The sequence below is a fragment of the Lactuca virosa genome, chromosome 4 (assembly GCF_052849685.1).
Source record: "Lactuca virosa cultivar CGN04683 chromosome 4, Lactuca_virosa_CGN04683_v6, whole genome shotgun sequence".
NCBI classification, from domain to species: Eukaryota; Viridiplantae; Streptophyta; class Magnoliopsida; order Asterales; family Asteraceae; genus Lactuca; species Lactuca virosa.
Genome location: NC_136429.1, coordinates 455,154,014 through 455,168,729, shown reverse-complemented (window position 1 = coordinate 455,168,729; position 14,716 = coordinate 455,154,014). Strand labels below are relative to the sequence as shown.

The 14,716-nt window shown below is 33.1% G+C and overlaps 2 protein-coding genes across 2 annotated transcripts; one reads left to right on the top strand and one right to left on the bottom strand.

Moving 5' to 3' along the window:
- The first annotated feature begins 589 nt into the window (after nucleotides 1-589).
- LOC145109140 (metal transporter Nramp3.2-like) lies at nucleotides 590-3,318 on the top strand. The gene is made up of 4 exons (XM_079046250.1): nucleotides 590-1,225; nucleotides 1,703-1,839; nucleotides 1,942-2,594; nucleotides 2,918-3,318. Exons 1-4 carry the CDS (start codon nucleotides 711-713, stop codon nucleotides 3,125-3,127), a joined length of 1,515 nt encoding a protein of 504 aa, XP_078902376.1. The 5' UTR covers nucleotides 590-710; the 3' UTR covers nucleotides 3,128-3,318.
- An 832-nt stretch (nucleotides 3,319-4,150) lies between these two features.
- Nucleotides 4,151-7,800, bottom strand: LOC145106762 (uncharacterized). The gene is made up of 4 exons (XM_079043694.1): nucleotides 7,299-7,800; nucleotides 6,949-7,128; nucleotides 5,910-6,854; nucleotides 4,151-5,817 (listed from the first exon to the last, which is right to left on the bottom strand). The coding sequence occupies exons 1-4, from the start codon at nucleotides 7,798-7,800 to the stop codon at nucleotides 4,151-4,153; spliced, it is 3,294 nt and encodes a 1,097-aa protein (XP_078899820.1).
- Nucleotides 7,801-14,716: the final 6,916 nt, after the last annotated feature.

Sequence of the window (14,716 nt, the reverse complement as noted above, 5' to 3'; positions counted from 1 at the left end):
ACATTACACCATGAGATTTGGTGTAGAAGTGTAAAAGCTCATCCCAAACTAAATCATCACATTGGTAATGTTTTATAAGTTTGTTAACTAGCTTTTGAATTTTTTTTTGGGCATTTTTAGTTTTCTATTTCGAAAAAACGCCAATTTAAAAAAATCGTTTGGAAGTATAGGTTTAAAGCTTTATTTATTTATTTATTTATTTATTTTAAACAAAAAATTGTTAATACAAAAACTTTCAAAAGGTATAGATATGTAGGTTAAATAATTTATATAAACAAAAATTACAGCTTATCTTTTTTTTTTCTAGAAGTATGTCTTATAATTAATTATTTAACTATTACAAATAAAAACTGTGAAAATTAATTTTTACGTTTGGATAAATCGCATTCAATCAGGATTTGTGAGAATTTATGTTAGAATAAAAAATGTGATAATTAGTTTTATAATTAATTATGCCTTTTTTTTTCATTAATTTTATACATATAATATAATATAATATAATATATAATAATAAAATAATAAAGTTAGAATATGATAATGAGAACTTTTCGGTATAAAAGCTATGTTTTCAGCCTAGGTTTGTTAACCATAGAATCCCACCATCACACCCACATAAAAACCCCACCACATCTTCTCCCATAATAGAATCTCCCAACACTCAAACCAATAACCCATCGTCCACCCCCATTTCCAACTCCGGCTACCACTCCATGCCTTCCGACCACCACCAGCAGTTACTCGATTCCGACGACCGAGAAACCTCCTACGACCAAACTGAGAAAATCCACATCGTCGGAGTAGATGACAACGATGATGACTACACCAACGCAACGCCACCGTTCTCGTGGCGGAAGCTATGGCTGTTCACCGGACCTGGTTTCTTAATGAGCATAGCGTTCTTGGATCCGGGTAACTTGGAGGGTGATCTTCAGGCAGGTGCGATTGCAGGGTACTCATTGTTATGGTTGCTTTTGTGGGCCACTGCTATCGGACTTCTTGTTCAACTTCTTTCGGCTCGACTCGGTGTCGCCACCGGAAGACACTTGGCGGAGCTGTGTAGGGAGGAGTACCCGAACTGGGCGGGGAAGTTGTTGTGGATCATGACGGAGCTTGCTCTGATCGGAGCTGATATTCAAGAAGTTATCGGAAGTGCAATTGCTCTCAAGATTTTGACAAATGGGTTTTTGCCCCTTTGGGCTGGTGTTCTCATAACTGCCTTCGATTGGTAAATTTTTAACCTTTTTTCAACTTGTTCATATTTGGCAGTATCTTAATTCCATTCAAGTGATTCAATTTAAGTGAATTTGCCAAAATATTGTCAAAGAAATAAAGATTTAATCTTTTCTTTGGTAATGCCTCTTTAACGCCATGTTCTTGAGTAAGAAAATTGTCATCCTTCTAGGTTGTGGTTTTAGATTTGGCTTCTGGGATCTTTCAAAAAATACAAAATTTGATCTGGGTGTTCCTCAAATTATTATTTTGTTTCGGGGTTTTTTCAAAATTGGATCTTTGGATGAATATTTAGGGTTCTTGTTCTTAATTGTGCAATAAAGGTGGCTACTTTATCTTGCATTTTGTAATGGTTTGTTTTAGGGTTTGTCAAATTCTGTTTTTTACCGATAAATAGTAGATAACAATTAACAGTCTGTTAAATTCACTATTTTGATTGATTTATTTTCTTTTCTTTCGATCTTGATTGCAGTTTCATCTTTCTATTTCTTGAAAACTATGGCGTGAGGAAGTTAGAGGCCCTTTTCGCTGTTCTTATAGCAGTAATGGCGATTTCATTCGCATGGATGTTCGGTGAAACAAAACCCAATGGCAAAGAGCTTCTCATCGGTATCAAATTTCTTTCATTTTTTCTCTCTTCTCTAAAAAAAACCCTCAATTTTCATATTTTTTAATTTCCTTTTTTTTTTTTTTTTAATTTCCTTTTCTAAGGTATCGTGGTTCCGAAACTCAACTCAAAAACAATCCAACAAGCAGTAGGAGTGGTCGGCTGCATTATAATGCCTCACAACGTGTTCCTACATTCCGCACTCGTCCAATCAAGAGAAGTTGACCCAAGAAAAACGGGTCGGGTCAAGGAAGCCCTAAGATACTATTCAATCGAATCCACTATCGCACTTGCTATTTCCTTTTTCATAAATCTTTTAGTAACAACCGTATTTGCAAAGGCCTTTTTTGGAACTGGAATAGCCGATAAAATCGGGCTCGGGAATGCGGGTCAGTTTCTTGAAGAAAGATTTGGCGGTGGGGTGGTGCCGATTTTGTATATTTGGGCAGTCGGGTTGCTGGCAGCCGGGCAGAGTAGTACAATTACGGGCACCTATGCCGGGCAGTTTATTATGGGTGGGTTTCTTGATTTGAGATTGAAGAAGTGGGCCCGGGCTTTGATTACTAGAAGTTGTGCTATTGTTCCTACTTTGATTGTTGCTTTGACTTTTGATGGTTCTGAGGATACTTTGGATGGTCTTAATGAATGGCTTAATGTGCTTCAATCGGTTCAGATTCCTTTTGCTCTCATTCCGTTGTTGTGTTTGGTGGCTAAAGAGGATCTCATGGGCGTTTTCGTAATTGGACGTTTTCTAAAGGTACAAATTTTAAACTCTAGCAACGGTAAACATAAATTTTGTCGAAATCCTATGAAGATCGATGTAAAATTTAATTCCAATGTGGATTATAGTCTCCGTGTAGGCATTGTATCTTTTTTTGCCATAGTGAACCACTGTGTACCTGAATCACATCTTTTTTTGCCATAGTGGACCACTGTGTACCTGAATCACATAACATGATGCTTTTTGGGTTTTCTAGAAGAATAACTTTTCTAGAAAAATTATAATCCCAAAAATGTGTCATTTCTTTATTTGTTTTCATAATATATATGTTCATACGATTTTCTTGGCATGACTTGCAGACAATCTCGTGGCTTGTGGCGGCTTTGGTGATAGCAATAAATGGTTACCTATTACAACAATTTTTTGCCGAAGAAGTAAGCGGGCCCGCGTTTACTTCTACAGTCGTCATTTTCACGGTTGCATATGTTGCATTCATTGTATACCTTATTTGGCGAAGTGTTGTTGGTTCCACATTCGGTTTCTTTAAACTTGGAAGCCAATCAACATAATAAAAAGTTCTCAAAATTTTAATAATGAGACAACTTCATTAGCATATTGTAATGTAGGAACCGAAAATCTTGAATCATGGAAGTAGCAAGATGTTGTAGTCATCATTTGTAGTCATGGATGGATGTGTGCTTAGAGTGAATGGAAGATGTGAAAACGATATGAACAAATAATTTGATTTGATTTTTAATGATTTGATAGATCTCTAATAGTTATGTTTTTGCTTATATCATCTACTTGCATACTTGTTGGCAGCTTGGTGTATTGAATTATGTATTTGATATTTGTATCAAAGAATTTTATGGTTTTGCATATTTGTTGAAAAAGAAATCAGAACGTTACACAATTGCCTTGATTTGTTCTTCATAGACAAATGATCAATCCTCAAAATATAAAATAGTTTTTCTTGATATGTTCAAAAATATTAATGTAGTTTGTATTTTATAAACTTTAGGACATGGAATATCAAGTGGATTACTCGGCATTTTCCTTGCACCTTCCTCCCATGAGTGGACAAATATACAACCAATTGAAGTATTGATGATGTTGCTTTCAAGAAAAAGAAATTTATAATTTTGTGGTTTTAATTTTGGTTCTTCTAATTAGAGGAAAATCACCACTGCCATCGGGAAATGACTTATTTATAAAAAAAAAATATTAAAAAAAAAACGTAGCTTGAAATAACCATTTATCTTGCAAAATGATATCAAAATTACTTTAAGTGTCTAAAATTATTTTTTTGGTAAAATAATAGGTATGGCAAAAGTTTGAGATATTCCTTTGATTTGCGAAATTGCTTATATTTTGCAAATTTTGTAATTTTCGGTTAAAGATCATAAAACAAGTTATAACCAATACAACATAATTATATATGTACTATACTAGGTTAAAACCTGTGGAAACCACGGGAGGTAAGTTAAAAATTTTATGTAGTACAAAATAGTTAATAAATATAAAAAAAGCATTTGATTGTGGATGGTAAGTAAGTACAACTTTATTTGATTTAAAAAAATAAACATAAAACTTCAACATAAATTTTGAAATACTTCCTTGAACACAACATTGGAAGTTTTATTAGTCAAATTACCATCCTTATCTAAAATCAATAACTTCAGTCCTTCTCTACTCTTTACTCTTGATAAAGCAACGTATAACTGACCGTGTGAGAAAACCGGTTCTCGCAAAAACAACCCAACCCTTTTTAACGATTGGCCCTGACTTTTATTTATGGTCATAGCAAAACAAATCGCTAGGGGAAATTGTCTCCTTTTGAACTTATATGGAATTTTGTTGTCTGAAGGTGTTAAAGACAACCTTGAAATAAAAACTCGATGCCCAATGTTACTTCCAGTTAAGACCACTGTTTCTATGACGCGATTACCCAATGATACGACCTGAAGTCTAGTACCATTACATAACCCATTTTTCTGGTCGATATTTCTTAGTAACATAACCGGAACACCGACCTTTAAAATCAACTTATGGTTTGGCAAATCAGAGATTTTAAGTCCATTTAGAACATCAGGTGAATATAAACTCTCATCAAACTGATTGTGAATAAACTCTGTTTGGCAGATGCTATCTGAACTGAGGTGTTCTTTTTCTTCTCCAGGAAACAATGAAAGCAGACGATCATTTATTTCTTGAACAACTTCATTTTTCGGTGCAAGTATTGATCTTTCTTCAAAATATTTGGGATCGTTCAAGTTGTCAAGAAGTGATGGATATACAAAGTCAATTAATGAACCTATAGGATTAGAAGATTGAGTAATAAGAAGATCTTCAGGAATACGAATAACTGCATCACCATCATTAGAACCACCAGCATTTCCCTCTCCTATATCCAAGAGCCAATTTGCAAATAACCTTGTTTGTTGTATTTCAGACGGATCTTTTCCAACAGTCAACCTCATGTTCTTCGTTAATTTTAAAACTTTGCAATTTGTCCATATATATGATGAACTTAACGACGCGTTGACAATTTCTTGTCTGCTACCATTAGAAACAACTGGTAGAATCTGTCTAAAATCACCTCCAAATACGATTACTTTACCTCCAAACGGGATATGTGAGTTCCTAACGTTACCAAAACTTAAAACATCTCTTAAAGTGCGATCCAATGCTTCAAATGCATGCTTATGAACCATCGGCGCTTCATCCCAAATAATCAGCGATGTTTGTTTTAGTAATTTGGAGGCATCACTGTCTCGATTTATAGAACAAATTGAATTTTCAGTAAGATTTAATGGAATACCAAAGCGAGAGTGTGCTGTTCTACCTCCGGTTAGTAACAAAGAAGCAATACCACTTGAAGCAATAGTCAAAACAATTTGACCTTTAGATCTGATAGCTGTTGATAAAGTCTTCCAAAGAAAGGTTTTGCCTGTTCCACCATAACCATAAACAAAAAACACACCTCCTTTATTATCTTCAATTGCTGCCATGACATCCTCAAAAACACCCCGTTGTTCATTTGTTAATGAAACAATCAGTGTCTGAAATTCGTTTTGAAGACTTGTGATGTCATAAGATAACTCCTCAGCAATTAAACGATTATTAGAAGAAGATACACAATCAAAATCTGGGTAAGGCATGCCTTTGAAGTTCTTGAGGGTGGAATTGTTACGAAGTAGAAATGATTCAATCTCAAACAAAGTCAAGTTCTTCAATTGATGATCAGTAAGGGATAAATCTGTAGAATGGTAAATATAAACTTAGAAAAAAAAAATACAAATATATGGTTTATATAAAAAAGGTTAAATTCATAAAAGCTAAGTATTATACCAGGAGACTTTAACCGGCGTCGTTGATTGTAAAGAATTCCGTCTGAAAGGTATTCCCATGTATTTTCCCAAACAAATATTGGTCTTCCCAAACTATCAGAGATCAACATCATTGAAAATAATGACCGTAGGTAATAACCAGTAGCTGAATGACTTGCTTCTTTAATAGCTTCAATATACTCTTTATCATCGTCTAGAAGCCCTAAAGCGTAACATGCATCTCTAAAAGTAGGACATATTTCTCGATTTACTGTTCGGATATCTTCAAAAGATGTTGGACCTCTGACCTTGTTTAAAAGAATTCTTAAGAAATATGCTTCACCAAGTTTAGGTGAAACAACATGAATTCTCCCAATTGAAAATCCTATTTCCCTTGGTTCCCATTTCCGTGAATTAGCTTTCCACACAAACTTTGTAGGGAATTCAACATAAGTAAGATCTCGGGCTTGTTTATAGATCTTGTTACACTCAAGCCAAGATGTGAACATTGAAGATGCAACAGACGGTTTGTCAAGGATATTGTCGATATCATCATCTGGATCATAAATAACTTGTTGTTGATCAGGAAGATGAAAAGGAAGCCTAACCACAGAAGGATACCTATAATGAATATCATAACCAAAAATTCTCCATGATGCTTCACATGCAGATATATATCTACAATCATAATACTCTTTGATTTCGTCTACTGAATTATCAGTAGCACTTTCATTTTTCGATTTTATGACAGCAAGTGTAGCTCTGTCAGGACCTTTATTGATATATTTGAATAAATACTTTATAGAACCAGCTTGATTGCACCACTCGACATTAATGTGTCCTTGATATCTTTTCAAAAGGTCTTTGTTATAAGCAACAACATGTCTGTTATCCAATTTGACACCAGACTTTTCAACAAAAGATCCATCATTTCGTCTCCTATATATCGGAAAACCGTCTTCATCGGCTGAAGTTTCATTGGAGAATTTTTTTCGGAAAGTTTTTTGAACACTTATTATCAACCATGCATGGGAATTTCATATTTTCAGCACCACAAGGACCATGCATCATGAACTCGCTCACAAGTGAATACAAATCAGGATCTTCATTAATGTTTGGAATCTCGGCCGAAATATACTTATCAATTTGTTCAACAGTACGGAGTTTGTCATCGGAGTGCAAAAAGAGACATATATGACTATGAGGCAGGCCGCGCTTTTGAAACTCGATTGTATAAACAACTATAAATTTTTTTTTAAGGAAAGTAAAAAAAAAAATAAAAAACGTCAGTAATGTAAATAGATAATAAAAAGATAAATAATAAATGAAATGTAATAATTTTGTTAGGTATGATAGTATTGATACTTTAAATATGAAGATGGTAAAATTGAAATTTTAAAATCAGACATACCTCCTTGAACTTTTCCGAATAATTTTTTCTCTCGCAAGTCTTTAATCATTGCATCAAGCTTTATTTTAAATATCCTACACAGAATATCTGGCCTGTCTTCAGGTTTGAGATTTGTGTCTTTAAGAAACCTTTTGATTTCAGGCCATTTTGGATTGCATGTTATAGTTATAAAAAAATCTGGATATCCAAACCATTTACAAAGGGACATAACATCCAAATAGTTATGCTGCATGTAACGTGCACCACCAGTAAAAGAAGAAGGTAAGATAACACGTTGTCCAGTGTTGGAAAAAGTTGTCTTCCCCTGATCTTGTACATTTCGAAGATGTTCGTAGGATGCACATCTAAGATTTTTTTGTTTTTTCCGAACGAAAAAAAACCTCTCGCTTTCGATCATTGTATAAGCATCAACCAAAAATTGTTGGAAAAACCTTCTTGAATTAAGAATTAATGAGAAGCTATTAATCCTATCTTGAATTCTGTAAGCAAAAAATTCTCTCATTTACAGATCTTTGGGTTGGGATAACCTTGGAATTAATTTTCTGAAAATCCACAAAAGATAATCCGAAAACATTTTCCGGAAAATCAAGAGAATCCTTAAGTTCTGTTTCCCTTACAAAGGTTATTTTATTTGGAAGATCAGAAAAGATGGTAGATTTCGGATGTGGAATGTGTTTGGCAACAGATAGGGTGATAATTTCATAAACGGATCCCTCACGAAGACTTTTTTCAAACTTATAAAATAAGTTTTGGAAAACATTAGCTTAAATTAGAGATCCCTAAACAATATAGAAGACAACATTATCAATTTGTAATCAAGTAGTATATTTAAAAAAATGAATGATAAAATGCAATATTTTTTTGGAAAACAATAAGAATATACCTGTTCATCCAAGAAAATCATTTCGATGGAGTACTTTTCGTTATCATTAAATTTAGAATTGAGCGTCCATAATTTCAATACTTTCACTTTGATAGTGACATCCGAATTGACTGGGTCAATGTCTTTTATGAATATAATCTTTGAAGTAGCCATATCTGTAAAAAAAATTAGAAAAGTAAATGAAATGAGAATAAATATTACAACTTTTATGAATGTAATCTATAATAAGTTTACTTGATATATAAAGATGAACAACAAAATTCAAAAAAAAAATCAATTATATAAAAACTGAGAGCCAAAACAGAAAACAAAAAAGTTAATTAAAGACTAAAATACCCCTGGGACGATTTACTGTCCAACACAACCATGAAAATGTCACCCATCTGCCCATTTTGCCCTTCAGAAAAAACAAAAGTAAAAAAAAACAAAACACAAAAGTAGGATGCTATTATATGCAAAAAAATAAAATAAAAATAAAAATAAAAAATAACATAAAATCACCAAAATGACCAAAAATCACCAAAATGAACAAAAAGGTAAACATAATCGATTACACTCAAAAAACTTTTAGCTTATGTTAGGATTAATTAGATAAACTACATATAAATGATGTATTGATAAAGGAGTTATTTGTTAGACAAAACAGAAAACAAAAAAGTCAATTAAAGACTAAAATACCCCTGAGACCATATTCTGTCTAACACAACCATGAAAATGTCACCTATCTGCCCATTTTGCCCTCCAGAAAAAACAAAAGTAAAAAAAAAAAAACAAAACACAAAAGTACAATGCTATTATATGCAAAAAAAAAACTAAAAAATAACATAAACACGCCAATAACATTTTGCCCTTCAGAAAAAACAAAAGTAAAAAAAAAAAACAAAACACAAAAGTAGGATGCTATTATATGCAAAAAATAAAAAATAAAAAAAAATAAAAAATAACATAAAATCACCAAAAGGACCAAAAATCACCAAAATGAACAAAAAGGTAAACATAATCGATTACACTCAAAAAACTTTTAGCTTATGTTAGGATTAATTAGATAAACTACCTATAAATGATGTATTGATAAAGGAGTTATTTGTTAGACAAAACAGAAAACAAAAAAGTCAATTAAAGACTAAAATACCATTGGGACCATATTCTGTCTAACACAAGCATGAAAATGTCACTCATCTGCCCATTTTGCCCTCCTGAAAAAACAAAAGTAAAAAAAAAACAAAACACAAAAGTAGGATGCTATTATATGCAAAAAAAAAAACTAAAAAATAACATAAGATCACCAAAATGACCAAAAAGTAAAAATTATCGATCTGTTCGATTTATTTTATTTGTATACCTTCAACATCTTCAATTTTTTTTATTTACCAAAACTGAAAAAACAAATAAAAAGTTTTCTTAATTAACTGAAAGCCAACAATACATGGGATGAACAACGAAATTTTAAAAAAAAAATCAATTATATAAAAACTGAAAGCCAACAATCCTGAAATTATTAATTAACTGAGTAATGTGATTTCACTAAAAATCACCAAAATGAACAAAAAGGTAAACATAATCGATTCCACTCAAAAAACTTTTAACTTATGTTATGATTAATACACCTGGGACCATTTTCTGTCTAACACAACCATGAAAATGTCACCCATCTGCCCATTTTGCCCTCCAGAAAAAACAAAAGTAAAAAAAAAACAAAACACAAAAGTAGGATGCTATTATATGCAAAAAAAAAAAAAAAACAAAAAAATAACATAAAATCACAAGAACTTTACCAACTTGAATCATCCAAAAAGTTAAAAAAAAAACAAATATGTTTGAACTTTAAGAAAAATAAAAGGACCATAGTGGTATTTAGTGCTGGAACTTTCAAAATTAAATTTGTCACCAAGTTGGTAATCTGTACATGAAAACACACACATTCAAATACAAAAACAATATCAACATTGTTGATCATTAGCAATCATACTGATCATCAATTTGTTGTTGTTGGGTACACTTTCAGTAACAACCCATCACACTTCAAAGAAAAACAAAACACAAAAAACGAAAGTAAAAAACGTCAGTAAAAGACTAAAATACCCCTGGTAACATTTTCTGTCGAATACAAACATGAAAATCACACTTCAGAGAACATCAAAGAATATCAAAACACAAATAACGAATAATGATTTCACAACAGATGTTTTTAGCAAACAGAGCTGCATTGGTATTAATATATTTTCACAAAAAGTTTATAATTTTTGAGTTATGTAGATGAACTCACCAGATTTGTTATGTCGACAGTGTGCAGAATGCAGATGCAAAAATCGTAATATTGAAGAGGAGAATGGATGTTGAAGACAAGAAAGCACAATATAAACGGAGTTAGAATATTATATTGAAATTCCTGATTTTCTGGGATTCATTTAAATATTGAAAAGAGTCTAAAAAAGATAAGATATGCAGTCAATGAAATTGAACGTAAGTTGTTATTGTTTCCAAAGAAACATGGATTTTTAATTTGAAATTTGAATGGTATATGATCCGAAAATGATAAAGATGAAAAAAAATCGGGATTTTTTCTAGAGGTATGCAATTTATGCCAATTTTTAAGATTTATTTTGTTTTATAAAATTTTAGATTTTAGAATTACAAAATAGGATTAAATGAATAGATGACACGTGGCAGATTTGCAATGTAGAAAGGGGACATGTGGCCAATTATAGGTTTTGTTTATTAGAGGAGGTAGATATTATTTTGATAAAATGCTACAGTAGAAATGTGCAAAAATGTCTCATCGGTTTTTTTATTCATTTATCAAAATTTCATTCTCCTCATCCCCAGGCAAAACAAATAAAGGTGGTGGTGACTCGGTCACGTTTTACGACAAATTGACTCGATTATGTGACCAGAAGGATGTGAAAGGATTCGTGAGTTTCTTTATGGAAAATCAAAACAATATTAACGTTTTACATGAAGAAATTATTCATGTTTTGAAAAAAAAATACAAAAGAACCAGGTACCGGTTCTTGACTCACTTTTAAGGTTCTACCCTACCGGTAACACCATTGTTGTCGCCACTGGTGGTCGCGACTCTTACGCTTTGCTTCAGAGTTTCATTTAAGGAGGGAACGGAAAGGAAGTGGGTGGATTGAGAAAAAAACATTGCTCCTGAATTTATTTATTGGAAGAAAAAAAGAGAAAAAAATGAAGATTTATACTAATCTTCCTTAAAAACTGACCTACCAAATCGGGAGGAATTGGAGACAAAAGAAAGGAAGATCATTTATTTCTTTTCTTTTCTCTCATGTGTGTGTGGTTTTTCTTTAGTGAACTCGGGAGCGGAGCTTTAGGGAATGAGTGAGGAGATCGTGTATATATTAAGGAGGCTTTGAGTGGTATGTTGGCAGGGGAAATGGGGGTGAGCGTTTTAGTAAGGCTTGAAATTAAGCAACAAGCTAAGATTATGGAAGATAAGTGGAGTGGTAAATTGGTAATTAGTGAAAAGTGATAACGATAATAATAATGGAAAATCATTGGAAGATGAGGTTTTTTTTGTAATTTCTTGCAACCTTTAGGATTGCTTAGAGTTTGAAGAAGACGAACTCCACAAACTTGTTTTTTGCGGTTTATGAGCATTTGCAAGCACCAAGTTTATGTCGGGCTCTTGGTTTAGCACACAAAATGTCAGGTTTTTGTCCCCTTATATCGCTTAATTTTAAGATTTTTACAGTACGTGGGTTTTTTTTAGTTGCAAAAATAAAAATTAGGGTTTGATATTATTAAAACTTTTGTAGCTGATAATGAAGAGTTGATTAGTAGTGTGAAATTGATTAGTGTTGTGCATTGCATCTTGTGCATGGTTTTAAGCTTGTAGATAGTAATGTGGCATTTTTGAAGACTTATTTCAAGGATTTGAGGAGGAATACACAAGACAAACATGGTAATTGGGCAAACATGGTAATTGGGGCAATCGAGATAGTGGTTTGGTATAATTTTGTTTTAATCTTTATTTTTAACCATGTTTTGATATTTGGTTACATTTTCTATTCTTTTCTTATTAACTAGAAAGATTTCACATGCTTCGCATGGGTCACCGGTTTTGATTTGTGTCAGTTAATTTTTTTTAGGTTTGTTTTAGGAGATTGTAAGTCTATTCTACTGCAAATAATTGTAATTACTTACGTTGTCTGCTGATCCGTTTATAAAGTCATATCTATAATACATAGAGACTCCATAAAAGAAATTTTGCACCTGACACAAACTTTTGTTAACTGCAACGTGATTAATTTTTATTGGAAGCATGTTTTACCCATTTTTATTTCAAGAACTATTAAACCAAAACCAAAAACCTTGAAAAGGTTAAGGTTAATTATCTACATCAATCTTAAAAAATCATCAAAACAAAACATGCATATGAACACTTCAAATCCAAAAACATAAGAATCAAACATTTTTCAAAATAGGAAAAACAACATCAGAATAGATGACCATTTTGCCATTCGCGTTAATGTGGTTAAATAAAATGATGATATAAACTTTTTTAGACTTCGAATTAAATCCATTAACTTCAAAATTAAGGGTACATCACCTTTTCTCCATGTTTCCTCCTTTACATGCCAACATCAGATCCAAGCTTCTTAAATGCCTTCAATTTTTCCTCATTTCCTAAATGAATAAGTAAGATTATTATACCTTTGCATATAATCACAGATCTGAATCATCATTTATAATTTTTTTTTACATGTAATAATGTACTTAGCTGCATCATTCTTGTAAGTAATGGCTTTATTCCGTCAACAATCAACATCTTCCATTAACTTTTAGGGTGGTTGGTGCAAATCTAGAAAAAAAATAGGTCAATATTTTATACGGATTAAGATGTTACTAAAAATAATAGATACTAAAAAATAGGTCAATATTTTAGTTAACTCTCATAATTATCTTTGTAACCCTATTTTACGCCTCTACAGAAGCAATTCTTCATCGAGTTCTTCTGAGGCGTGACTGTTCATCATTCAGCACCAGTTTGATCATATCGTGTTCTTGTTTACCCGTTTTTAATCTATTCGATCTTTAAGGATTTATTCCTATCACCAGGTCATCTGAGCTTGCTCAGAAGCAGCAAAATCAGGGCAGAAAAGAGCCCTCTCAGTAAACATATTGGTGATCTTCTTCACCGTCTCAAACCCCTATCTCAGATCCAGATACTCCTGAGCCAACCTCTCCCTCTCCACCAATATAACATACCTCAAGTGAAACATCTCCGAGAACTGCTCCGAAGTAACAACAACTCTCAGCTCAGGAGTGTAAGAGTCAGTCACCAATCTCCACCAATCCTTCGCACCTGACCGGTACTGGAAGACTCACTCCCCATGAATCCCTGTAGTAGCAACAGTTACGGTAGCTGCAGCAGCGGCAACCTCAGTAAGAGCAGCGTAGCGATCATCAAAAAACTCAATCATGGCGGTCTTGATAGACCCAAACATCTTCAAAATAGATCTCCGGATAGCAGCAACCACCTCAATGGTGATAACATCCCGAATCTAATCATCAGTCATCCCTGGCTTATCCTGGCCGCTCACTCCAGATCCAAAACCTGATTCCCTCGTGAATACCATATTGAAAATAAACCAGAATATATATTAGAAATGCCACAATATACATTGCTATAATCACGCGACAAGACTAACCCTTAGCGTTTATGACTTCCTTGCTATGCGTACAAGTCCAGTGCTTTTAGTAATATGGGCCCATACTACCTTCCACACCTATCCGTATTTGTCTCAAGGATCATCACAACCACCCAAAACCAATACAACAATTAGGATACGCATACATCCTATCCTAACTCTCTTTCTCTCTCTCTCTCTCTCTCTCTCTCTCTCTCTCTCTCTCTCGAGAGAGAGAGAGAGAGTGTGTGTGTGTGTGTGTGTGTGTGTGGCTAAACATTTCTCATCTGGCCGGCTGCTCATACATATACTCATCCATGAAACTTCCACCAACCCTACAACAATCGCGTATGCTAATCATATATAACACTGGATCCTATAGACAGTCGAATATTTGATTCTACCCTAAGCCCACAACCAGAAAAGGAATAGGAAATAAGGGCAAACCAAACATTCTTAGGCTATAAAATCTTAGTTATGCACAACTATGTTGCCTACACAAAGCAACTATAGTAATAATGTCAATTCCATATAATAAGTAACCCTAGGCTATCAGACATCATATATCAGGCAATTCTACCATGCAATTCTTGAATATCCCTAGCCTATCACTAGCATGATGTTCTATCATAAACATCATATCAAATAACAATGTGGTAACTTGGGGTATACTTTCTTACTTCGGTTGATCGTACACATCACATCCTTCTTTGGTTACTTTTGAAAACAATTTTGAAAACCGTTCTAAAACTTTTGTAGTTCCTTAGCTTGAGTCTGTATTCACACGAATGTTCATCCAATTCATTCAAACCAAGGCTCTGATACCAACTTGTAACATCTCAAAAATAAATAAAAAATTTTAAATTTTCAAAAACAACCCG